Source organism: Leuresthes tenuis, unplaced genomic scaffold (assembly GCF_036924035.1).
Source record: "Leuresthes tenuis unplaced genomic scaffold, fLeuTen1.0.hap1 SCAF_7, whole genome shotgun sequence".
NCBI lineage: Eukaryota > Metazoa > Chordata > Actinopteri > Atheriniformes > Atherinopsidae > Leuresthes > Leuresthes tenuis.
The window spans coordinates 20540295-20567547 of record NW_027325361.1 but is presented as its reverse complement, the minus strand read 5'-3'; the positions used below and the strand labels follow the sequence as shown (position 1 = coordinate 20567547).

General features: G+C 39.4%; 1 protein-coding gene across 1 annotated transcript in view; it reads right to left on the bottom strand.

The window, feature by feature from the left end:
* The window catches only part of ncanb (neurocan b), a 143546-nt gene that overhangs the window by 55032 nt on the left and 61261 nt on the right, over positions 1-27253 (bottom strand). Inside the window, exons 9-10 of the mRNA XM_072389789.1 lie at positions 23856-25046; positions 6545-6661 (exon numbers count right to left, since the gene is read on the bottom strand). Coding sequence (XP_072245890.1) covers positions 6545-6661; positions 23856-25046 — 1308 coding nt within the window. The remainder of the gene's footprint in view (positions 1-6544; positions 6662-23855; positions 25047-27253) is intronic.

Here is a 27253-nt window from a genome sequence, read left to right as displayed (position 1 = left end):
ATCAGCATGATTGGAAGTGAGGCCTGAATGTGTTGCGAGGTGCAAAATAAATTCAAAAGAAGTGAAAACAATGTGCCCAGATATAGTAGATGATGTCGCAGTTCAATTTATTTAGCTAAAATTGACCTAGGAGTTCATTATACAATGTCTGCTTTTCTGTGTACAGGTCTGTTTCCAGAAAATTTGGTATGCTGTAAAAAAAATGGAAAGAAGAGCAGAATGCAAGGATTTACAAACAATCCACTCTTGATATTTTTCAAATTTAAAAATGAAAAATGTTACGACAACAAAATGCCACAAGTTGAAATTGAGAAATGCTATTATTAACATTATTATTATAATTATTATTATTATTAACTATCAACAGCATCAGGTTAATTAAACTGGAGACAGAATCTTTAGCTATCACGCCTTGGCTTTAAAATAACCATATTAGTTTAACATTGTGCTTTTTAAATAAACAAGGCCCTCCCTAAAAAACTGACATTATCTGAATGGTGCCATATATCACATATGGGTGTGGGTGTGTACAACTGCTGAAGAGCTGTTGAAGAGTAGCAGAGAAATAAAAGGCTCATGAGAGACGGAAAAAATGATTTAAAAAAAGACACCTGTGACTGTGTCACATTCAACCAATTGTTGAACTCCCTGAGCGGGTTCAGGAGCTGATATTTCCTCTAATTCATGATGCAAATGACAAAGAGTGAAAGAGGGAAATCTACGCAGGGTCGAAAGACAGGAAGAGAGAAAGGTGTTACCAAAGTAATTTCCTCGTTTTAACAGGATCATTTGCCGTCTTGACCTTACAACAGTGAATTTAAAATCCAAAAGATCTCCAAGCTATTTGTGATTCTGCTGTGAAAAACCACGAAGAAAACACAGCTTCTGTGTGTTTCTGATAATAGTGTGCTGCTGTTGTTGTGAATCCAGTTGCATATAAATGGCTTATAGCCTGAAATGTTTTACCTGCCGACTCTCCTTTCGTCTCCAGAGTGACTGACTGATGGGCTGATTGAGGTCTTTCAAAAGAGCAAACCGCAGTCAACCATAAATAATTTCCCAAACTCTTGCTCCATTTAGAATTCCTGTGATATGTTGACCTGTGCTCAGAGATAGATGAGACAGGTTAATACATTTTCCCCACAACAAACCACACTGGAGCTAAACAGAAAAATTGGCTGGTGGTTTTTTTGAGTGCACGAAAGGAAACAAAGACAGAACATTGTTGAAAGACAGGCATAGTAACCTGTGTTTTGAAATCTAAATAACTAAGTTGTATTTAACTCTAATTTGAGCTCTTTTTTTGCCTTGGAGCTGTCTGAACTGGTTTACTCAGATGTTACGGAACTGAACGATGTTGAAACATATCAGCATTCTGAGCCCCTCTGGATTCTCCAGAATACCGTTGCCAAACAATTTTTTAAATCACATTTTCTTTCTCATTTTTTTCTCCTTTATTTGTGGGAGTGAGGAATTTTCCCCAGCAGGGAAAGAGGATTGTGTCGCATGGTATAAGTCCTCTTCCAACAGCAGGGCAGCTGTCAGTATTCAAAACTACTGCATATGACTATTTATAGGCAGCACCATTAATTTAAAACATTGATAGCTCTCACACTGAAAACGACTGCACTGCTTCATAAATGAGGACGAAAGTGAACAGAAAAAGATCATTGACATGCGAAGTAAAGGCTCTAGAAAACTGTGTGTACATATCATATATGCCCATGAAGTGAAGAGATTCTCTCTGCAAATTATTCTTTTATAAATACCAACTCGTCTGTAGAGAATGATGTCACTTGGCTTCAAGTTTCTGCTGGAACATTTAATAAATGTAATGTTATGATTTACACTTGCATTGGTTTCAATAATCCAAACACCAAAGAGAAGAATCACCTCTGCTTCTGTATGAATGCCTATCATTCTTATTCCCTGGAGGACTTCGTCAAAATCAAGGTTATTTCCTCCGCCAATATTGTGCTATGGACATTAGCACACAAAAAGAGGAAGGGTCAAACTGCCTACTGGCAACTGGGGAATATTGGTGTCAGTACAAGCTTCACCATGGTGTGGTGGTTAATACTGTCGCTACTCAGCAGGAAGGTTCCTGCTTCCAACCTCTGTTGGGGCCTTTCTGTGTGGAGTTTAAATGTTCTTCACGTGGATTCTCTCCAGGCAATTAAGCTGACTCAAAGGATTTAGTGTGAGCATGCATTGTTGTTTGTCTCTGTGTTGGCCCTGTGATGGACTGGTAACCTGTCCAAGGTGGACCCTGTCTCTTGCCTGATGGCAATGGGACAGGCTCAAAACCCCCCCGCCCTCGTAATCCTGAATTGGATAAAGCGTGTGGATGGATGATGTTATGATCATGAAAAACGTAAATAGGAAATATTACTTTGGTTGATTTTGGTTTAGCTGCTTCTCTTTCAAAGTTCAGATATCGCCTGATGTCCAAAACCATCCTTTCTTTTCACATGCAGTCTCGGTTCCTTTGCAAATACTATTTGCTATTATCACTTTTTTAAATTTTTTTTTAGTTTGCTTAAGTTATAAAACTATGAGTTACAAAAAGAGTGGGTATAGTTTAGAGAAACATTGGGTTCATACCGACCCTGTCACAACATTCACAGCCACAATTGTCTTGGTTGGGACTGGACCCTGGATGCAGCAATTCGTGGCACTGCAACAAAAATAATGTCTTTGAGGAATTTATTTTGGTGGAAGAGCTGTTTGATAACACATGTTGTAAATGCAAATTCTTAGTGCTGTTGATCATAAAAAAACACTGAAAGGAACAGATGGGCCTAACTATATATCAAAATCTTTGTTAAAACTTGCCATTTTCCCTTATGCAGGTTTTCCATTGAAAGTTGTTGTTCATAGAAAAAGAATAAAAACTGACTCTGAAAAGCTGTATTCTCTTTGAAAAGCTGAATTCTCTGCATGGCATGTGAGGAGTTTTGAATAAGCAACTAAGCACCATTTTTCTCAGAGCCTACTGATAGGGACGGTTATTGCAAATAATGTGATCATCAGTGCTATCTAAATTCATGTCACTGCTTAAAGGAATAGTATGTGTTCAATATTTGTTAAGGTTGTATTTCAAACTTGCATTGCAGAGAATATACACTGTTCAAAGAACAAAGAAGAGACTGCGGCCAATCACAGAAAGAATAATTAATTTAACAGAATTTAACCAATTGTTTAACCAATAATAAGAAACAAAGAGGAAAAAACTGCAGAGGGTTGTCTCAACAATATTCACTACCACATGCTTGTACCTAGCTTATAAGACATGATTGAGAGGGTTTGAGTCCATATGGTGTTTTTGTTTGTAAGATTCTGCTTCGTCAGCCTTTAACATATTTAATTTATGTAAACCACATGAAAGATAAGCGACAATAGGACTGAGACATTTGATTATTTCACCTGTGCATAATCAGTAGAGTGAAATCCCACAGGGTTGCTTTTTCTTGTTTGTTTTGGAAGAAATCTTATATCTATAAACAAATATTCATCCCAGCTGTGCAGAAAGGAAAATAATATTCATGACTGTATCACAACACATGAGCATCAAACTGCCTGGCATCAGTGTGTGTCATTAATCAGGAAGATCCAGACTTTACCAACTACCGCTGATTATCAGTGGGATACTGCAAAATCTAGAGCTTAGTTTTCCTGTCTGTACATTTTCTTACTGCCCAGGTGTCTTTACTGACAGCCATGAATATGTTTAGACAAAGATATGCAGTTGAGAAGACAGTTAAAAAGATGTCCACAGATTTTCTCTTCATGAATATTAACCACAAACCTACAGTGGAAATATGGAAATACAAGACATCGATACATCCAAAATCCCCAAAGATCTCATGAACATGCAGTCGTAAGGTGTTTTGAACGTGGTAGTGCCTCATTTTGCCAACGGTACAATATCATTCCACACAGAGCAGAAACATTGCAGGATGTTGTGTATCAGTTTATATGCCTTTTGGGCTATACCAGGACTGTTGCGGCCGTGTCTAAAACCACTTGAAATCAAAGACAAAAAGCTTTTCAGCCATGACTGATGAATGAAACAGTCTGAGGGTGTAATGCAACAGTTACTGAGTCACATTATCACTTTCTTCTTCTCAAAGACAGCATTGTGTTATGCTGGTAAAAGTGTGCTTAAATATTTCCTGCGGCTGGGAATTAACCTGTTTTGTATTTAGCCTTGATTAATATTAAAAACATCAGTTATGTAGCTGCTTGCCAAAAAAATCTAAATGACAGCACTAAGAGACCACTGCCAAAGGCAGTTAAACTCTTCTGGGAGACAGAAAACTCAAGGAGAAGCAGAAGAGTCTAAATGTAATTTGTTGCCAACAAATATTTCATCATTAAAACAAAATTTTATCATTTAATGCAGTTGCATCTAAAAACCATTATGTTTTTTTCTACCTTAATTACACTCGCAAACCAAATCAACTGCAGGGAATCATTACCAAAATGTGCTCTTAACATGCATTCATCACAAATTATTGATCCAATGGCCGGTTGTTGATTGATTTCCAATTTAGTGTTGCACAATATGTACATTTGGGCCAAGCATCAAAAGTTATCGATAATCAGACTGAGGACAATATGCCCATCTTGGCCCTTGCCTCCTGAACTCTGACCTCTTTCCATGAGTAATGACCTCAAAACCACAGCCTGACTTATTGTCTTTGCATGGATCAATGTAGAACAGCTTTAGAAAACATGTATCTAACAATAAAAACTAGAAAAAACCTTATATTTTACTCTTGGGTCTTAAAACAAACTGTTCACAAAAGGGAACCACAAAAAAAGGAGACAATCCTCAGAAGAAAAAAATGCAAGGGTGCAGTTTTGAATGCCCACATTACAACACATCACCCATTCTATTTGCAATCAATTTTTTTCTTTTACTGTGGTTCAGCCCACTGGTTTTCCCCCAGGACCCGCAATCAATCCGCCAGATAGAGCGCTATTAACAACGACTCTGTATCAATTAAAGTTAGAACAAGAGGTTACGCTTCAACAGTTAAAGCCTTGGTGGAGTGCCAGACCCAAAATCCAACAAATGCTCCAAATGGCTAACAACACCTGGCACACACAGATGTGGCAACAATACAATTAACACAAAACTGTTCAATCATTCTCACACTGTGAGGGAAATCCCAATTAGGGTCTAAAGCCACATATTTTACATGCCATCGTTTCCCAGTGGTTTAGCATGACTTAGACAAACTAAATGAGATCAGAGCACAAAACGTCAATCCGTACGAGGCAATATGGATTATACAATTATAAAACACAGCAGAAACCAATTTCACCGTCCTCATTAAAGCTCAGGAGTATTGAGAGGGTCACAATACCAACTAAAGGAGGTGACCTTTTGAGGAAACTGGCTAAAGATGGGGGAGGGTTTACACATACACACCCTCAAAATGATAAGACCAAAAAGACTTAATTATGTATTTAGCCTAAAATGTTTTTAAGAAATTGAAATTATTTTTAAGTAGAATTAGCCACAGATAGTGTTGTAATGGACATAAGAATAATTTATAGTCTAGAGGTCTCCATGACTGGCATTATTCAAAATAATTGGATCTCAACTAATTAGGTTAAGTTCCTATCTGTGTAGCATCTCTGGCCTTACATTTATCACATGACTGACCTTGTACACCGCAGAACGCTCTAATGAAGGCTCTGTGCTGGAATGTGTAAACGTATCTTCGCTGTGATGTGAACCAAGTAAATGAGTGAAATGTGTGAGTATTTTGTCCTGCTTAACATGGAAATTGAGATTTGCATTTTTTTTTTCCATCTTTTGAACTTTGCATTGCATCGTCAAGCTCAGCTGAACTCTGATTCCGAGTGTTTTCTTCCACAACTGCCTTTTCTTTTCCTGTATTCTCCCGTCTCCCCTCATTCACAGAGGCGTGTGCTGCTGCCACACAACTTTAATCAGATACTTCACCCCTCACTGAGCTCACAGCTCCTTTGTGGCCAGTGTCACCTTGTATGTCTGTGTCACACAAGCACACATGCACATGCTCACACATCCAAATCACTGCACCATCATTTTCTGACAGCCACACTCTCCCATCATACAGTTGAGTGGAAAGAGCCTACTGCTCTTGGGGCAGAAGGTGAAAACACACACAGACACACACTCACGCAGAAATAATCGCACACACAGTTGAGCACGTACCCTTTCAACAGCCTCTGGCACAAATGCCTGACTTGTAGCATATGGATATTCCCTTTTCACTTTCAATCAGGGAGCTTGAACCAAAACTGTTGAATCTGCCAGCAAAGCAGTGAAATTGGACCCATAGTGCAGAACACAGACAGAAACAAATCCCACAGAGAGAAGCTGATGTTTTCCTCATGAATTCACCGTACAAGAGTGTACATCTGCTAAATGTTAGCCCGGCATATGCCTGTCTCTTTTACCCTTATGCTCCAGTGACACAGGGTGTGTCTACAGCTGCTGACCTACGAGGTATCAGCGCTCAGACCTAACCTGGCAGTGACTCACCGATCTCACAGCTCTCTCCAGAGAAGCCCAGAGGACAGTAGCAGCTATAGCCATCACCTTCCTGCAGGCAGCTCCCGCCGTGGAGACAAGGGTTGGTCTGGCATGGGTTATTCTCCACTGTAAGGAGAGACAGTGCGAGAGAAATGGGAATAAGGTTAAGTGAATGTAGTTTTATTTTCTGCAGTCAAAAACCCATAAAGGTGGCATCAAAACTGACTAACTGTAATAGGCATTGATCTAGCAACATGTCCCGTCATTATCCTGACAGCACACAAATCCATCCCTGTTTTCCCACCTCACATCTCATGTCATACTGAGTAGACAATGTCCACATTAATGAGTTGATCAACACCCAGTCATGCAGGAACCTGTTTAAACTGCACATTAATGCTTTGCAGCAATAGTTATAAACACATTTTCTAGACTGTAATTCTGTGTCTTCTCATTGAAAATGTTTAGGCGGATGAACGGTGGAGAGTGAGACGATAAAGTCGTAATTACTCCTCTTAAATTTTAAGAACGGACTGAGGGGGAAGGAGACTTTGACAAGGACGGTTAGAGCGCAGAGTGATTATCAGTTTTTTTTTTATTCTGTGTAAAGAAGGACTGTTGGGAACTGGCTAGATTAAGTGTCTTTTTATTATCCAGTCCTGATAGGATTGCAGGCCCGACACAATCTGTCAGGCCATCTAATACACTGCATCTTCTCCATAATAACACCCAGACTCACTTAATGATGTATGAGCAGAGATGCTGTACTGAACATAGAGTGCACTTCCCCTGAAAGTCTGGGAGTGCCGTAATTTGTGTGAGTTTGTTTATGCATGTGTATGCGTGCAAGCATATGTGTGTGCATTTCTGAATGCTTGTCTGACTCAGTGCATGCTAGTGCGATATTATGTGGGTGTGTTTTCAATTTCCTGTGAAAAAGAGGGTGATAGACTCCCACTGCTGCAGAGAGGTGGCTATTGATACTTTGTGCAGGGGAGATGCTGGAAAAGCTGCTTTTGAAAATACATAATAGTGATTTGCTGAATGAGAAAAACCATTAGAGACAAGATCATTTCTTAATTCAGAAGCAGGGAGGAAAAACTAACACTGTACGTGCTTTGAAAACATACATCGCTTAAAGGTTAATGATGTGCCGATGGAGATAGGAAAAAAAAGGGAAAAAAAACACACGCACACATCTAGGAAATGATGAATGTGAGAGCCAGGTTGGTTTTAAAAATGTTAGATAATGGGGTTGAAGACATGGAGAGAGGAGGTGAATGAAAGAAGAAGAAGAAGAGGAAGCTATCATCCATACGTGCATCTATCACGAGTTAAAGCAAGCTGTCAAAATATTGAATTGACAGTCATGATTTATATCTGTGAACATATACAGTAACACACTTACATCTCTGAGAGTCACTTATGTTTCATACTTCAATCGTTAATGTGAACCAAATACACACACAAGGCAAAATAAAGATGACTTGTCAGTATTTAAGAATGGTTCATCCACATAATCCATCTTAGGTTGAAACAAATTTCTGGTCCCAATCAGATGCTCTCTGGTTAAAGACCCAGCCTGGCTGTGGGAGCCTAATAAAAAACAGTCCAACAGCCAAAAACATCCACATCACATCATTTACATTCTCGCCTCAATTTATTTACAGATGCTGACATTTTAAGTGATTCAATTAGCTTGTCAGACAAATGTGAACTTTAATGAATGCAACATTATGTGGTTGGTGTGTAATGATGTTGTGTGCTGTCCCTTTATTGGTAAAGTGCACATAACTATGCTGCACATGTCTGGAAACTACAACAATTTTGATTTGTGGTTTAGTACATTACAATGCTAAGAATTGAGTTCAGTGAAAATACGCAAAATGAAAATATTTGAAAAATTCTTCATGAAAACTGGTATATATATATACCATAATTGGAGCGCCATCATCTAAACAAGCTGACATGAAAAACAGATAAATTATTGCATACAATGCTTATTGATTTCAGCACTGCAGAATCAAAACTGGTAATGTTGAAAAGCCAAGCAAAACTGTGGATATTTTTCAGTGGCACTGTGGCAATATTTTCACATTGCCACTGTGTGAGAATTTCAACAATGCTGTGACCAGAACTATATGACATCTGTAGGAGCAAGTTTTTTAAATGGCACGACCGCTTGCCCAAAGCTAGAGACAGATCAGAGCACTAAATCTTCCATGCTAAAAAGCAGATGAAGAAAAAAATCTTAAAGACAACAGGGTAACAAAGATAAATGAATAAACTTATAGTAAACATTCTTTAGTTTCACAGTTTGATTAACTAATATTATCCCTATTCAAAGCAAGCCTTTGAGGTTTATGTCTTTCTTTATGGCTTCTGCTCCGGTGTTGATGAATGAGGCATCCTAAGTATATTCATCCCAATATATTATTCTCACGATGACCTGAAGTCAGATTGATGTTCTGTTTTTTTCTCCAGCACCTTTAACAACAGAGAACATGACAGCCATGAGAGATGATCCTCCTTCATTGTCCTGATTGTGCACTTACCAGTCTTACCACTCTTGCTGTGTTACTATTTAATGTATGTGAATGGACCTGGAGAACTACAGTGGGATGTCCACTCTTTTTGTCTTCACCCTGCCACCATAAGAAGTTCTCACATTACCCTGGTGTTGACACGATGAAGTAATGCTCAGGTTCTGCACTTTGACTGAACCATTGCACCGTGATTATTTTCTTTTTCAGTCACTCTGTTGCAGATTTGGTGCTTTGCTTGGGATAATTGTTGTGTTGCATGACTCATTTTCAAACTAGTTTAGCTGAATCCAGAATCAATGACCCCAAGGTGCCCATGTCCTGTGGTTGTCAAACAAGCATAAATCATCACCCCTCCATCATAATGCTTGACCGTATGAGGTGTTTGACTGTTTGTGAGTTTGTAGCATCCAGTGACAATTTTTGTAGGCACTGGGAACAAAAAAAATTATCGTGAATGACACCAAGAGTCTCAGCAAACATATTTAAGGGGCTCAGTCCAGGGGATTTGACTGTCCCAGGCAAGAATATGTTCACAAAACTCCTCTACATCAAGTACAACATCACCCACTTAGTGTACATATTTCCTGACAGCAAGTTCAGCCAGGACCAAAGAATGACCAAAGGCTCTAATGAACATCACAGGACAGCGTAACCTTTTCCAAATTCTTGCCAGTTATATTGTTTCTACTGTTTCTATGGTAACTGCTTAATTTAAAAGAAATTCCACAATCTTGAACCACTGTAATAAAGAAATTCCCCAACAAGATTCACATTCAACTTACCACAAATTATCCGTCAAATCGGTCTAATCATATCAAAAGCAAAATCAGACATGCCTCATGGGGTGAAACTGACAATGAGTTTTGGGATGGGATTATCTCAAAATGTACTTGTGTGCTTTATAAATGTCTCTCAGTGATATAATCTGACAGTGTCACATTCATTTCTCACACATACATCCAAAGACAAGACTGATATCTAAGCATTTCTGCATGCAGTGTTGTTATAAAGTCCAAGTTATAAAATATGACAGATGTGTATCTGTTGCAGTGCTCAAGGCAGTGTTGCAGCCGACAGCTGAGAACCGAATCATTGAGCAGCCTTAAAGTGGAAGGCTTCAGGAGCCGAAAGGGTGAACTTCCCATGACCATTTCCCCTGTAACTCACACCACAGAGTGATACAGTAGCCCCAGCTTGTGTTGCAATCAGGATTAATGGCACAGTTGGCTGTTCCTTGTCATTATGAAAAATGAGAGTGACACAAAGTAATCGAGAAGCTCTTTAGGATTTAAGCAAATGGCATCACCCGCTGATAGGAAAAATTTGAGCAACTCTTGTGTGTGCCAGCTGTATTTATTAATGTGTGATTGAACATGGGTTTATGCCATAAAAACTTTCAAAGTGTACTCCTGTTGGTCCAATTTCCTCAACAGAAGAAACCATTTCTCAACATAATTAAATCAGTTCCTGCAAAAATGCCTTAATAATGACTTAGAGAGGACTTTTCCTCAGCTACCATGTACCAGCAGAGATGGATGGTGGCTGTGCTCTCTTTGGTAATACAGAGAGCTGAGCTGCAGCAGAACAGGACATTGATCCAATCTGCAGGCAATTAGTAACGACTTATTACACACAAATGAGACTGTGTTCTTCACCATCTGTCCACAATAGCCTGCAGACTCTATGGGGTAATCATAAGTATAGATTGTCTGACTACGGCAAAACGTCAGTCCAAAGAAATGTCCTGATTCAATGGAATCAGACAATAACAGACGTGACTGTTTAGTGTTAAAACTTCAGGCAAGTTATTTCTGTATTTATTCATACATACACATTAACCAAGCAGTTAATATGCTGGTGAAAAAGAGAAAAAAAGAGTTAAGGGAGAAGTGGAGGTTCAAATCCACAGGAAAGACGGAAGGAAAGGATTAAGATTTAGAATGGAGAAGCTCAAGGAGAAAAAAAATGTCGTCTGGGGAGGGACAGAAAGTCACAGAGGAACCTATCATACATTTCTTCCTCTCTTAATGCTGGCTGCTAGCTTATGATTAATTACACACTAGTCTTAAAATAGGTCGCTTCTTCTATCCCTACTTTGTGTCTGTCTCTCACAGAGAGAGAAGTAGAGAAAGTTGCAGTCCGGGTAAAGAGCAACTCTGTGTAGCGCTGAACTCGACGAATGAAGATAGGTAGAAGCAGAAAAAGACACTTACAGCTTTGCAGGTTTTCAGATTTCAGTGCTGAGGTCTGTGGTGTGACACAAATTCATAAGGTACTTACAAAATAGTTAACTTATCTTCCCTGACTCTGAGCAGACGTGGCAACATCTTTGCATTACTGAGCAGAGTTTTACGACATATCCTCTGCTGTGTGACAGCATGTTAAATAAGGTCATTTAAAGTTGTTTCTAAGCCTCTTAGAACAGAGATTATTTTACTGTTGTGGCATAATTTGGAAGCTACTCCTTGATTATGACTCATATGTACATCAAGGATTGAAAATGGACCATAAAAGAGGATTGTAACAGGGTAAATGGCATGCCTCCTATAAACCATGAATCTGAGTGGTTTGCAAATTCTACGGAATTGAAGCCCCCAGAAAAGGTTTTGCTTACAGAAACACTGCATGAATAAATGTGTAACACACACTCCCACACAGCAAAACTGCACACATGCACTTACATTTACTGTACATACACCTGCTTATCACCTGCCGTGTGGCTGTGCTTAGACTCACTGAACCTTGTAATAGCTTTGCTGAGACAGAGATCATGCCTCAGCCTGTTCAAGTGTTCCCCCTCTACGAGCGTGATAAGCCATCACCTGAGCCCAGCAAGAGCTGCCCCGTTAAAATTTAATGCTACACTACATCGCTAAGAGGCACTGAAGCACACAGATGCTTAGAGCCACATGAATGGCAGAAGCTAAACTTCAAAGTATGGTCTTAAATGCAGCTGTTGTAATCATGGTGAGGGCTCAATGAGTCCATAGTGTAAAATATTCATACTGTCACTTGCAGGATGGCAACAGAAACATGTGTTTTATGAATTAAGAAGGATTAAATTATGCAGCAGGGACAGCTGCTCCATTGGTGCTGAACTGTATTTCACCCAAAAAGAGTTATAATATGGTCGAATTTGTGGAAAGTCAGGACTAAGTAGAAAGCTTATTGAACAAAATACAGGGCATGTGATGTGGTATAAATAACATATAAAAGGAAATTCTTTTTAATCTCAACTTATTTCTTTTTGCTTTTAGCAGAAGTTTGCTTTTAAGGTTTTCTGGAAGACACCTTTCTAGCTTGGGTTAAAATCCTACTTGAATTCACTTTATATTCACGTAGGTGACTGATTGCTTTCATGTTTTTATTATCATTTAAATTTAGCTGTCAGTGGTTAGGTTTAGGAAACAAAAGTACTTGGTTACATGCTACAAAAGACTGAGGTTTTGATGAACCAAACTTCAAAGTTCCAGCACTTTTGACGCAAGATGATCAATCCACACACTGTTTGCCACCATGACAATGTGGATGTCATTTTTAAGACACAAGTTTGGCAGTAACGGATTGACTACAAGGAGGATTTTGGCATTTCCACATTGGATTCATTTTTAAGAATGTAGAGGTTGTTGCTTGGATCTGTTATTTATATTTTAAACAGTTATGCCAGATTATATTACCAAGTAAAAGGAACCCAAAAAAGTGTGCACAATTACAGCAAACTAATAGTGATTTTAGCACAGCTGATATTTTGGCTTATTACAGTAAAAAAGAAAAGAAAAAAATAAGCAGAATTTTAATTCATAACATTAAATAATCATAATGTTTGCAGATGATTTTAGCTATGTGTACAGTATCTTTATTTGAATGGACCCCAAAATGCTTTTTAAGATGATTAAGAGTAACGTGAATTGCATTAAAAAAAACATACAAAGCAAATAATTTGCTGCCTTCTCTGTTGTCTGCTCACTGAATAATCTGTCTGACCTGCATGACTTCCAAATTCAACACCTCATCTGACACGATGGACAGATGCCAACAAACTCACAGGAAGGGATTATTCATGTGTCAGTGTACCGCAGAACAGGCAACTCATTCACTGTAGATGAGCCACATTTCCTGCTGCAGCAAGCTAAATAAGTTGTGAGGAAATATAAGACCTATTTCTGCTGAAATAAAGATAGCATCCATCTCTGGCACAGAGATGCACAGGCCAGTGCAGTCTTAGATTGCTTCAAAGGGACTCATTTACACAGGTAAGCTATGTATGAGCACAAAAAGAGGGAAGGAGGGTAGAAGAAGACAGTAAAAGAGATGGAGCAAGACAGAGGTTAAATGTACTCATTATTAGAGTAGCTCTGGTCTCTGCAGATTATGTCAGTAAGACGCCCCAGATGTCAGACTTTTACACATAAACTCGACAGACCCTCAGTCTTAGAGGTCATACTCACAGTGGGGAGGGTCTGCATGCCTCGCCTCCTTCAGACCAAGTTTCCTGCTCTCAATTTGTCGGTCGAAACTAGTACACAAGTTAAATCTGAAGGGTCAGGATTGCATGAAATTTATTGACGTTTATTTTTTCAACCTTGTCTGAATTCTTTGTAAAAAATGTTTGATAACCGTCACATTTTCCTGTCAGAACTGCTCTTCTGAAATGCATAAACGTACATGCGTAACATGTATTCAGTAACATGTATTATGGTTCATTTAAAGTGTTTCTGAAAATACAGGTCTGCTTCTGTTTTTGTGTCATGGTGAGAAAACAAATGCTTTCAACAATTTAAAGCTGTAAAACTGTTACTCTCTTCACTACTTAGTTTGGTATTACTGTACCAAACCCAAGCAGAGCAGACTTTGACGAAGTAGGACTGATGAGCACTGCAGGGGTAGGAACCTCTATTTCTGTTTGTCTGACCACGTGCTGTGCCCTATGTCTTGGTGCACACACACATTTGCATGTGTCTATGTGACAGACAGAGTGTGTGCTCATGGGTGAAAACAACACTGGATGTAGACAAAGAGTATCCTAAATCACTTCAGCTGTAATCCATTTCTGCAATATGTTAATTGTTAGCAAGAATGCTGAAAGTTGCAATTACTCAAATGAAAAAGACAATATACTAAATGTTTTGAATGATCAATTATGTGAATGGCAACAGTATAGTAACGTTATTATCATGTAAGCTAACTCAACAAAAGTTCAATAAATTTGCAAAAGTTTAAAAACAACATGCTTCACTTTGTCATTATGGGGTATTGTGTGTAGAATTTTGAGGTAAAAGATGAATTTGATCTATTTGTGATTAAGGCTGTAATGTGGGATATTGTGGAAAAAGTGGAGTGCTGCGAATACTTTCAGAATGCACTGTAGTATCCTCTGCACAGGCAAACACAAATGCACACAGATATGCATGTACTCAAACACAAAACCTATGGAAAAGCATGACACTGGCTATCGGCTACAGAGGCAGGAGCCTGAAACAGCAGAAAGCGGTGGATGTGCTTTTAGAGAGCCCCTCGTGGACAGAGCGTCACACTGAATCAGCCTGGAGAGAACTTGGGGAGGAGTTACATGCCAGCAATTCAATACAGTTTAATTCCACAGGCCTGCACAGCAAGACTGACAAACGAAGTGATGGGCCATTGGTACAACACAGGCTCTTGTAGCGTCTCTGCTTGCCCTAAATAAATCATATTATCTCGGCTGTCATAGTGATAGTAAAATAATCTTTCCTGGTTTCATATTACACACAGATCTAATCCACTTTGAGTTTTGGTCTGTTCTCCTCTGTTCTTTTTTTTCAAGATAGAAGAATCATCCACGCCGAGCCAACCTAGTTTAATTATCCAACAATGTTTTACACATACAAATAACACTCCGTTTCATAGATTAAACTGTGCTGCACAGAACATGCATGCAAGCTGAATAATATGATGTCAACTTAAATGAGCAGTGAGTGATCAGTATTTAAGTATTTTCACTAAAACTGATGGTCATTGTGGTAAATAGGAGCTTCATGAAGCAGAGGTGATGGGAAATGTTCTTAACATTGAAACCCACTGTTTGCTCAAGTCAGGCAAACTGTGAGGAGCTGTGTTGGCCATTTTATCAAAAAGAATACAGATTTTGGAAGATGATTGAGATCAGCATCCAAAAAGCAATGGTAGTGTGATTACAGAAAAAAAAGACTAACTAATACAGATTATACATTTATAGCTATTGAATGTGTACCTGGCAAAGTACACAGTCCATTCACAAATGTACAGGACGAAACTCTCTGTGTGAAATGTGCTCTCACAACTGGAAATATTGGCAAATTATAGCATGCTCACAACCTGAGCGCACCTGGACTGAGCACAATGGACGCAGAACAGGATCCAAAAAGTACCCTGTTAAAATGAGAGTGGTTTTTTTACAACCCACTGACAGCTGTGGACAAGGCAATGGACATGCCAGTGATGATGACTGTTTTTGCATTTAAGATCAACATATTTGCATCTATCAATGATATTGATGAAAAAGTCAAATAAGCAGAAAATAGTACAACGTCACAGCTGCACAGTCGCCATGAATTCTCAGAGGAATTACTGCTGTGTTCATGCAGTCTGTACTACATACCAATCCACCATAACATTATGACAACCTGTCTAATAATGAGTAGATCATCCTCCTGCTGCCAATAGAGCTCTTGCTGGGCAGGTTGTGAACAAAGAACATCTGAGGGGATGTTAACGGTAGATCCTTGAGGCCCTGTGGGTTCTGTGATTGAATCTTTTTGGATGTGTTCACCTCTCACAGATGCCATCAGGCTTTGGATTGGGGGTGGGTGTATGATCGGGGTGGGGGGGGGTGTCCCATCATATCTCCTTCCTTTATTAATGTCACCACTCCACTGCCATGATACATCAGTCTGATCAGCAAATAAAATTGTTGCAAATTCATACATCAATAAATTTTACTCTTTTTTTATTGATCTTCCTTTATGAACATGCTGCCTCTCAGAAGGCGCATAAGGCTTGTCTCCATTAAATTATTTAGAGTAGATATACTAGGCTGAATAGTGCCTTTTTTCTTAATGTGCCAATGTATGCTATGTGAACATAAAAGTTCCTTTCACATCAGCAAGTTATAGGCTGTGCACTGATCTCTCAAGCGATAAGATTCGTCAGAGAAGATTCAGTTTAATGTTTCCACCTCCCCTTAAGTTAATCGATTCCTCAAATAAGCATAAAAATTTTATAGTGAAACTTTTTTTATTCTTTTTCATTTTGCTGTTTCCATCAACCTTTTCTAAAGCTTTTAAATGTGGATTAAAAACTTTGACGGAAGCAAGAATAATGACCGCTGTCTAGGGTGGCCTGCTGTTTGAAATCCTCTGATGTTACTATCAAGAAGCTGTTAGTACAGCAGAGCAGTATCAGGAGAAGCAATAGACAGATGAATTTGCCTTGAGACATGTTTACAGCTCAACAAAGAAATATTTCACACAACCTGAGAGTGCCCTACCAGCAGAAACTCTGAAAAGAAGCTTGGCCCTGAAAATTCCTCTAATCCATAATTACAGTTAATAAACACTCCCTTTCACTTTACAGCTTTACAAATTCTATAATGTACACCATCCTGTCTGCAATCTGTACAATCTTTCAGTAACCTTCCTCTCTGTGAGATCTGTCCTTTTTAAGTCTTTTTGAAACCTCACCTCTGGGACAGACCACTGGGTGTGTCTGACATGTCCTACATGAAGAAACCCCTCAGCCCCTCCACCCGCTGTGGCTTGGCTGCTGCATGATGCGTTGTGACTGATGCTGGGAGCCAAACACTCCTGCTCAGCCTTCAGTGCCAGCGAGAGTGAGAGGGAGTGAAGCCAGTCAGGCAATCTGGCAGCTCAAAAACTCCAGCTGGGTACTTTCATCCTCTCCTCTGCTACTACTCCTACATAGTTACAAAATACTTCAGTTTGAAATCGCACATTTCAGTGTTAACCTTGATGGCAAGCAGCTCCATTTTTTGTGGTATGTGATTCTGTGTGTTATGGTTGAACTGCTGATGAATGTGTGTGTGTATGAACAGCAAATGGACAATGAAAATGCGAAATTTCAACGATGCTGCAATTTAGACAGTAAAGCGTGTGCTATGGAAATAATAAACACCCAATTTTCTTTATATCTCGTGAAATGTTTTTACAAAACATTAGATCTATATCCAGAAACTTCTCATTACGATATTCTAAAAACAATGCAATATTTAAATAATTTGTCTCCTTTCTTTGACCTTTTCTGGGACACACTGTGTGATATAAAGTCAGAAAAGTGAAATATTCTTTCAGCAAAAGGAAGCAGATTGCTCAAGTGGAATCTAATGATGCCTGAATGCTCAATTGTAATACTAGCCGGTGCAGCCCATCGAGGTTAGTCTCCCCTGCTCTGTGCAACAACACAATGACTTCTCAGAGAGGAATGTATTCTTTCCGACAGCACAGCATACTGTCAAGCTATTAGTTTCCATCCATCCTTCCCATCATCTTCCAGTTGGTGGCATAACAGAGGTGACGCTGTTCTTTGCTTTATGAAACTCTATGTGCCCTCAGGGGCCCTAAAGGTGTATCTGACAATAAACACAGCAAGACGGATGAAAATATAGCTTTTCTCAGTGAACTGCAGTCTGTATTTTTAATGGAGTGACATATGCTTCTGTTCTTTTCTGGTTTAGATAAGCAGTTAAATGAAACTGACTATGGTAAAATGGGAAGAGAAGAAGAACCAAACAAGCAGTTGATGGTTCCGTCTGCTGTTTGGTTAAATGTTTTGTTCTTATCCCTCAGTTAATCACTTGAAGTCTAAAAGTTCTAATCTAAACAACCAAAAGGAGCAAAAGATCCCCATATCCAGTTGATATATAGTGACAAATATCATACTCTTCCAGTCAAGAATAACAAAGCCTATGGAGTGCTGAGTGACAGATAAAGACCACAAATAGTTTCATAGCAGCGCTTGGTACGCATGTGAGCATTAAGCTGTATAATAAAAAAACAAGTACATTATTTAAAAGCTCATGTTGGTCTCAAGGAAACTGACAGCTGAAGCTTAGCTTTCACTGTTGCTTAAGTTTACATAGCATTCAGCTCTGCCCTTCATGTAATATTTGGAGGACTGCAAAATGAGAAAATATTCTTAAAAACAGAACAACAAAATTGTTTTTCAATTCAGCTGCAGATCTGCTACAAGAAAACAATCAAGGAATCCAGTCATTCATCTGCCATAATGGGAGCTCTGGGTCATACAGTCTAAAAAATAAAATACAGCTGCCTGTGATGAGGCTCCTAGAGGCTGAATTATCATCAGGTTTTGTTGTGGCAGCCAAGATAATAAAGCATTTTTATAGCTCTATAAAAAAACCCGGTTCAGTACAGATTTCCTTTGCTTTTTTCTGGCCCTTTGCAGAATGTTAAATGAAAATATCTGTGGTGCATTAATTTTTACAAACATAACTTTTACATTGACTTTTATGTGTATAAATCAACACTTTCATCCATTTCCCAAAATGTCAGGGAACACTGATCACAGATACTTCGCTTCAAAATAATTTGCTGCAGTGCAGAAAAATCCTCACTGAATGATTAATTCTCTCAGTGTCAAATAGATTAAAATCAAAAGCACCTTGTAAAACAATAAATATTTGCCTTTCATATAACTGCTCACTGTTACATTCGATGTCCTTTCCAGGCAAAGCCCTTTACTTTGTCCACTGATAGAATGAGAAGGCGTGCACATGAAACGACAACACGCTAAAACTGCTGTGAGGATAAATTCTGCACATCACATATGACATGTATGACCCTGTTACAACCAAACACGACATTCTGCTGATCCAAGCTAGTGTTGACCTTTTGATAACACTCAGAAACCTTTCCTTCAATCCAATCTCATGTTACAGATTTTATTCAAATTACTCTTGTAACAACATCCATCCAACAGATTTTGGTGCACCAGAAATAATGACAAAACTACTGATAACGATGCCCCATCTGCTGGATAACCTTTGCTGCTGGTTTATTAGCTTACAGTTTTGTCAGCTGCCCTTAACATTGCTTCGGTGTACTTTGTGTATATCAAGCAGTGTATTCACACTGTTGATGTTTTTGTTTTGCTACAACTGCAGCATGGATAAGCCCGAACATAATTTTGCCTCCAGTAATGCCCTTAAATTTGCAGTGTAGTGTAATCTATGGTTGAATTTATCTGAAAAATGGAGACTGGGGAGAGGGTCAGTCTTTTTGAGCCTCATTTAAAAGGGGAGAAAGAATCATTGAAAAACTGACTTAACTACAATTCTTCTATAACTCAAATAGACAAATTCATATAGCCACTAATTCCCTTTTTGATGACATGCAATTACTAAAATTGAAATGAAAAGAAATGAAAAGAAATGAACTGAAATGAAAAGAAAACCAAATGAATATCAAATACCTGCGATTATGTTTCCACATAATAAAACTTTCTATAAAAATTGTGTTTTTTAAGCTTGTAAAAAAACATGCATTTGTGTGAAGCCAGTATGATGACAAAGAAATGTTTTGGCATGACAGTTATGATGTGGCATGACAGATGCTACATGCCAAAACTATTGACAGTGTGTGCTGTGACGTGTGTCATGCAGCCAGTGCGCATGCTCAAATCTATTAATATGGGAGCCAAACTTAAAGTTATGACGTTCGACACGTGCAATATACACGCAGCTGCTGTAGAGCTGGTCCTACTGTCTGGGTGATTTGAGTTGCTTTCTGCTTATTGAAGAACAGATTGAATGATGATAACTAACCCTCCCAAGAGGTGTATAAGTGTACCACCTAGCCATTTCTATGCCATTTAGAACAGGAAATAAATAATGCCAATTTAATAGGGTGATAACATTTAGAGTTGGTAAATACATATAATTTAGATTCCATAATTAGTATCTATCTTTAACAGCTTTCAGACAACTGAGAAGGAAGATTTTGCAGCTCATAGGATTTAAACGTTATCATTATGAACAGTCAGTGATGTACATAAAAGCTTGATTCCTCAGCAGAGTCTATTCTTGCTCATTTTCAACACTTTGGCTGCTCTGTTAAAAGAAATATAAAGAAGCTATGCTCAGTCAGCACAGAGTGGTGTGTAACGCCATTTCATCCCACACCATGATAGAACCCAGTGTCCCTCAAGGCTGTTCTTTGACAAATCCCATTCATTTAATAAGCAGCAGCCAATAGCACAGGATTAGATTCAGCCAGGAGTGTTTGATATTGAAGAAGGGAGGAATTACACCACGAAAAGAAAGAAAAAGAGAAGCTCAGAGACGAGAAGCAGATTCGAGGATGGCAGATTGGGCAATGGACAGATTTAAAAGGACAATACAGTTGAAACTGAGTATCACACAAAGAGCAGATGTGGTTGGACAGCTACCGACTGCTTTGTGTTGTATCACACCGGAGTTCAAGATGCTATCAAAACATTGTGCCAGGGTCAGTCATAACGATGGCCTCAGAAGTATTAAAAGACAAAGTCGCGGAGATGAGGAGAAAGGAAGACAACAACAAGCAAATACGGCAAGATGAAGCAAAGAAAGGTTAGTGAGAATAAAGATGAGAGTCACACGGAGCGAGAAGCAGGAAAATCAATAGACTTCTAAATGCAGCATTGAGAATATGCCCTCTCGCTGTTCCAGACAGCCTATCCAAGGTCTCCAAAAGCCAGCTGACAAACTGAACATCCATCCACAAACCCACACTGATAATGTGCCACTCCAGCCTGCCCCCGTACCAACCTGCTGGCTCCTCTCCTTCAAATTTACCACTCTAATTTGGTTGTGGGCTGGCTGCTGTGTTATTGATGCTGCCAAAGGTCTGATCCATCTTGAGCCTTGGACAAGGCTTTAGTCAAGACGACTATAACTCAGGGGCAACCTGTTCCCTGTTTGCCACAGTGTCAGACTGGCATCAGTAATTTACAGGATTGACAGCAAGGCAATAATACTTTATGCCCCTGGATTGCTTTATCACCCCTGAGCTCTGAATACCATGGCTCCAAACTGTTCCGTAAATTTCTATGCCAGCTAGTATGCCTTTACAATTTTCTACAATCATCCACAAATACAAACACAATCTCTTGCAAACAAGTGATACACAGACTGTCTTGTGATGTGATTATGTCAGTGTTTGGTGTTTCCATACATCTTGCTCATGCTCAGTGTCGTTCATTCTCTATGTCAACTCTCTACACTTTCAACATTGTTGATCAGGCCACAAATGTTGAAATGCGAGATACCCGTAAATCTAAGACTCATTGTGCACATTCCACATTCCTTTTACTCAATTTATAATTTTCCTACTTTTTACTGTAACAAAATAAATAATTTGGGATAAAAGACCTAATATATTTTAGCATTCATGAGTCTAAACATGACACGGACACCGCCCTTAAGAAAACAAATGAATACATTTTAGAGATGTGAACAAATGTATTTGCAGCCCAAACAGGGCTGCTAGAATATATAATTGGAAAATGAAGAAATTAATAATTAAAGCAATAAAATGAAAAGTACTGATTGTGTCACAGTGTTCACAGTGAAGGATTAAGATTTTCTGTGTGTATGTGCAAAATGTGGGATGGATTATAGAATGTTTCTCCTGCATGTATTAAGCATCCTGGTGCTTCTTCACCATTTCTTTTTCGTTTTGTATGTGTGTGCGTGGGTGTGTGTGTCCACTGCTCTGTGTTTGTTTAGCTGGAGGCTAGCACAACGGGGAATTGGAAAATGTGGACCTACTGTTATATACCAGTGCCTTATCGCAACAATATATGGCCAAACAGGACACAGAGGGCCTGAGCCTGTCCTGATAACAAACAATGAATGAAGACTGGAAGGAAACACAGATATATAAAGAAGAAGAAAAAAAAGGACAGATGAGGATGAGCAATGGTGTTTCTGGAAGCTGACAGGACTGTGTTAGTGTAGTTACTGATCATTGATTAAAAAGGTTTATGTACTCCTACCGACAGCATCGTTGAGGACAAACTCACCTCTCTACCCCTCTCCCTCAACCCCACCATGCTCTATTCTTCCTTCCAAGGGCTGTCGAGCCTCTTATCCTTTCTTTCCTCTCTGTCTCTGACTGTATCTCCCTGCTGTAATGGGCAGAAAACCATTGCTGTAATTTCCTCTGTAGTAAAAACTGACAACTGCTAAAGGTCGCACAGAGGAGGGAGTTTCGTGCTACTAATCACTCAGCAAGCGTACAGCCTGTCAGTCCACTCAAATATCAACCTGATAAAGACAAAATGTCCTCTTGTTCTCCCTCTTTTCTATTTGAATTTTTGTATGCAACAAATAGCAGAATGATGATGGGACTATTTTATCTCAATAACAACAAAAGTAACCTTGAGATGCCTCTTTGCATCAATCATTTATTCTTCTGTGAATGAATCAATTTATATTCGCAGGTTCACTCAATTAAATTATACCATAATGGGTCATGGTCAGGCTCCACGGAAAACATGTGGAATATACTGAATGCAGCACTCCACTTTGAACAAACAAGACAGACCAGTAATGAGCCTTTGTTATTGGTTTGCTGGAGTGCATTCTGTTGAAACCATAATCTAATCAGAATATCTTCTTCTTGTTCTTATCAAGTGGATTTTAGCACTGTAAATTAGAAAACATCTCCTGACCAATAGGTGTTCCATAAAGAATAACCAAATAAAACAAAACAAACGTGAAAAAGAAATTGCGACTAATTGCTACTAATAGGAAAGGATTTCCCAATATACAACCATAATCCTCCTACTGAACAAAGAAGTGAAAATAGAGGCCACTTTTTTGAGAAGTGGCATATATTCTTTAAAAATGCATCTATTAATGTATATAACAATTAGGTAATGGAATGTCAGAATACGCCATCCATGTTAAAATTGCAACTTTGAAGTTGTTATTGACATTTACACTAAAAACTCGTCAAGCCCACTTCTGTCGTTAAGCATACAAATTTGGACAAGGAAAGTCTGTTGATTTCATTCATGTTCTCCTGTCAAAGCAACAAGTATGTTAAGTGCCAAAAGTCAATCAATGCGAACTAGCTGAGAAAAAAAAATGAAGACATTTCCATAATTTTGTGACGAACAAGTTTGTGGATGGAGTTCAAGAGAACAAAAGTTGAGCTCGCCACCAGAGAAAGGGCAAAGTGAACATGAACAAACTGGAAAATGAGTAAGGACAAGAGAGCACAGTCAATTACGAGTCCCGTCTTGTAGTTCGTGTCTACATTGATTTGTTGGGAACTAGGATCTCTGCCTCCTCCCAGTTCACCTAATTGCACTCACTCTGACCTGCTAATTACTTGCCTGAGACCCAGTTGGTCTCACCTCACTGCGCTGCCTTGCTGTCTGGAATTGTCTCTATAACAGAATCGGAGTGAGGGAAGGAGAAAGAGAGAGAATGTGAAGGCAAAAAGAAATAACAAGGCTGGATTAAGAATGCAGGACATTTGTCAGAGCAGTAGGCAGAGAGGAGATGTAGAATAAAACAATAGGGGACAGACAGAAAGCCTATGGAGGAGTATATGTGAACTGTGAACTCAGAAGGAGAGTCTGCAGCACTGTTGAAACTTCTGCTATCTCTGTTCTCTCTGAGCTGGATACATAATTAAGTAAATCACTACTGATTAGATAATCACTCATAATCATGAAGATAATAATGGCAGTTGAGCTCATTTATTGGGAATGCCGTGGAAATAACCTACCTGATGGGATGAGGCCAAATGCCCAGTTGGGTACAAGAATGCCAAACGGGTTGTTTGTATCTTTGCTCTCCGTCATCTCTGGGGATTTTTGCTCGTCTGACTTTGAATCTTTGAAAGTTGTCCTACGACCTCCCACAACAAAAGACTCAGACACAGCAGATCTGGATTCCATTTCGGTGGCGCCAACCTGAGAACCTGATGAGGTGGTGGCCAAATGAGTGTCTCCAGTTTGAGATCCTTCAGTCGGTGCCAGAGTCACTGAGAGGTGGCTTTGCATGTCAGGTACGCTTGTAGTTTTCTCTTTCTCTTCCTGAACCCATGAAATTGAAATTGATGGCTCCTCTGTAGGAGAGCTGTTGGGTGTATTTTCAGTGGTGGTTGCTGTAGTGATAGGATTCTTCACACGTGCATCTGTAGTCAAAAGTTCCACTGTGGTAACCTCTGTAGTTGTCAGCACCTTCATCAAAGCTTCGGTTGTGGTAGTAATAATCTTTTCCCTGCTCTCTCCTCTGCTGCTCTTCCTAAAAGCTGGTGTGAAAGCTGAATTTGAACTGCCCTCGTCTGTGTGTGAGGAAGCGTATGAGAGATTGTCAGTTGGTCGGTAGACATACAGAATCTCTCCCCTGGCCTCCTTTGCTGTGTCTGGCTGCATGGAGCTCTGAGGTGGGGTGGTGAATTGCTCAGCCAGCTTCCACTGAGACAGAGTACTGTGCTCACCCACAGTCACAAAATCACTTTGGATGGGTATGCTTTTAGGAGTCAGTTTGACATCACTGATGGCCAAATTGTTGACTGTCATTTCAAAGCCGCCAGGAAAGTTGCTTCCTACTCCACTCCCATCCAAATCCTTTTCCTCTCCTGATGCAGCTCTGCCTCTGTCGGCTGATGTATTTGCGCCCTCTGTATCCTGGTTCTTGCCCTCTCCTGAATAGTTTTCCAGGTTGTCCTGTTGAAGGGAGGTAGGCAGGGTCATCATCTCAAGGGGCCCTGCTTTAGCTTCCATTGGCTCCCAAGAGGGATGTTTAGCCACATATACCACATTTCCAGGGGACTCTACTTTAGGGCCACGTATAGCCTTGATGGCCCTCTGAAACTGAGTACTAGGGGCTGGGGCTAAGGTTGGGCCTCTGCTGGGACCTTGAGGACTGGATATGTTGGCATGCTTACTTGGTGGTGATCTCTCAAGTAGACCTGATGCAGGGGATGCGACAGGGAACAAAAAGAGAAAGCAGAATAATTAATATAGTTCCTTTCACAAGGGTTTGTTTGAAATTCATTTAATGGATGTAAAATTAGCAATTAAACAGACAAATGCAGCAAAACTTCTTCTGGGATCAAATTTTCAAAATGATTATGAAAAGTTGACACAAGCTCTGCGGGGGCCCGGTTCTGCTGATAACAGTGATCAGGGGCTTAAACTGTGTGTTAACTTTCATAGCATTTGTACATGTTTAATTATTTTGGATCATAGAATCAGCTCAACTCAGGGACGAAAGTCTGAAGTGAAGAAAAATAAAGACCACATCCTCTACGATCATATTCTAAGCAGGTTGTTTACTAACTAAACAGATTATCCTCTAAGCCATCAGTGCAGGTAGTCACAGGGCTGCATTGACTTGTGTAAGGGAGAGCAAGCATGGCAGAACGAGATACTCCAGATACTGATGCTGTTGTCCCTTTTCTGATTTGGCAACACTGCTGCACTTTGAAAGTAGACCCTGCCACGGCTCTATGCTGCATCTGTTCGATCTGCATGAACGAGCAAATGCGAGAAATGACAACAATGTCATCGTGGCAGAGACATGTCTTTGTGGCATTAAATCACAATCACTAAATGAAAGTGGTTTTGTTTCAAGAAATGCTAAATCAGCCACTAAAGAGGCATTATGCAAATGTGTTCCATGGTGGTGCCATAAGATAAAAAGAATCAAACTAGGTGTTTTAGGTCTTTAAGTCAGAAACAGTGTCTTTTTGTGTGGGTAATTAACTCCCTATGGTGGGTTAGGGTCATTTGAACTATTTTGTAAAATGACTCCATAGAAGCAACTAGTATGTCTAATATAGTTGAAGTATAGCTGTGCTTTGTAAGGTTTACATTTGCAATTGGCACAGTTTGATCTCTTTTTTTTGGATTTTTTTAAATCTCGTTTTTTTAAGCCGGTATCAAACTGTAATTTTCTGTGAACTGCTATCATACGTAATTTGCTCTAAAGTGGATTGTATTTCTTCTCTTTTTACTGGCATGGTTCGGTATAAATCAGTCAAAGTTGCTGAAGTTTATGGACTAAAATGGTGGCTACCATGTGGAGGCATGAGCACACCTGCTTACACAGATAAAAATGCACAGAAAGATGGGGGGGGTTACAGTGAAATGGAATTTCACACTTCTTTTCTCTGTCCCTGTGGATTAGTCTAACCAAAACAGCCTCTTGACAGCCTCTTGCTGAAATACATTTGTATGTGTTGAGAGAGGCCATGTGGAAAAACACAGGAGTATTTGCAACATGATGAGCGGATGACTGACTCGACAGCAAGCTCCATCTAGATCTATTCATTTAGATGAAGTGGCCCACTGTACCTTATCGTCTTACGGCTATAAACCAGACTCTGTCAACATTATTAATAATGCATTTCATCTGCGTGTGTGACTCATGGCTTGTGTGGGAGGGTTCTTTTTTAGGGCACCTCTGCAGTTATTTTACAGAGAGGCCAAAGAACTGTTCATCACTGCTCAGCTTGGTTTGGCTATCCTTAGCTTAGTTAACATGTTCAGAAAGGACAGCAAGACAGCACAACAAATTACCACATGAGAGGGAACATACACAAAGATGTCCATGCATAAAACATTAAACCGTGTGTAAATTATTCAGAAGGTACTTCGTTGCCTTATGCCTAAGTGAAGTTTATGAGTTGGAGGTTCATTTCCATAAGAGCCTTGTAGCTTGGTGTAATTGTCCTATTAATAATCCAAACAGCTAATTACATACTTTTACTACACACACTGATGGAAGTGGGAATAATTAAACACATTAATCTGGTTTGATCATCTATGTAATGACCCATGTAATAAATAAAATTAGACAATTAGGCATGGGTTTGGATGATTTCATGGCTCTGCGAAGAGTGCCGTTTAAGTTAATCTCAGCTGCTGTAAATCTGTTGGTGGAGCACCAGGTGGGGGGAAAAAAAGCTGCAAATCAAAGCAGAAATGCTGCAAAACAAACTTATAATAAACCCCATTCAAAAAGTAATTCTGTGCTTCCATTGCGAGTGGTTCTGCTGTGTTGACTCCACTTTAATGGAGTAAACGGGCTGAGAGAAAATCCCCCGGGTCAGGCAGACATGATATTAAATCGTGAGAGAAGAGGTTGACAATGAGAGGAAGAGAAGGAGAACAA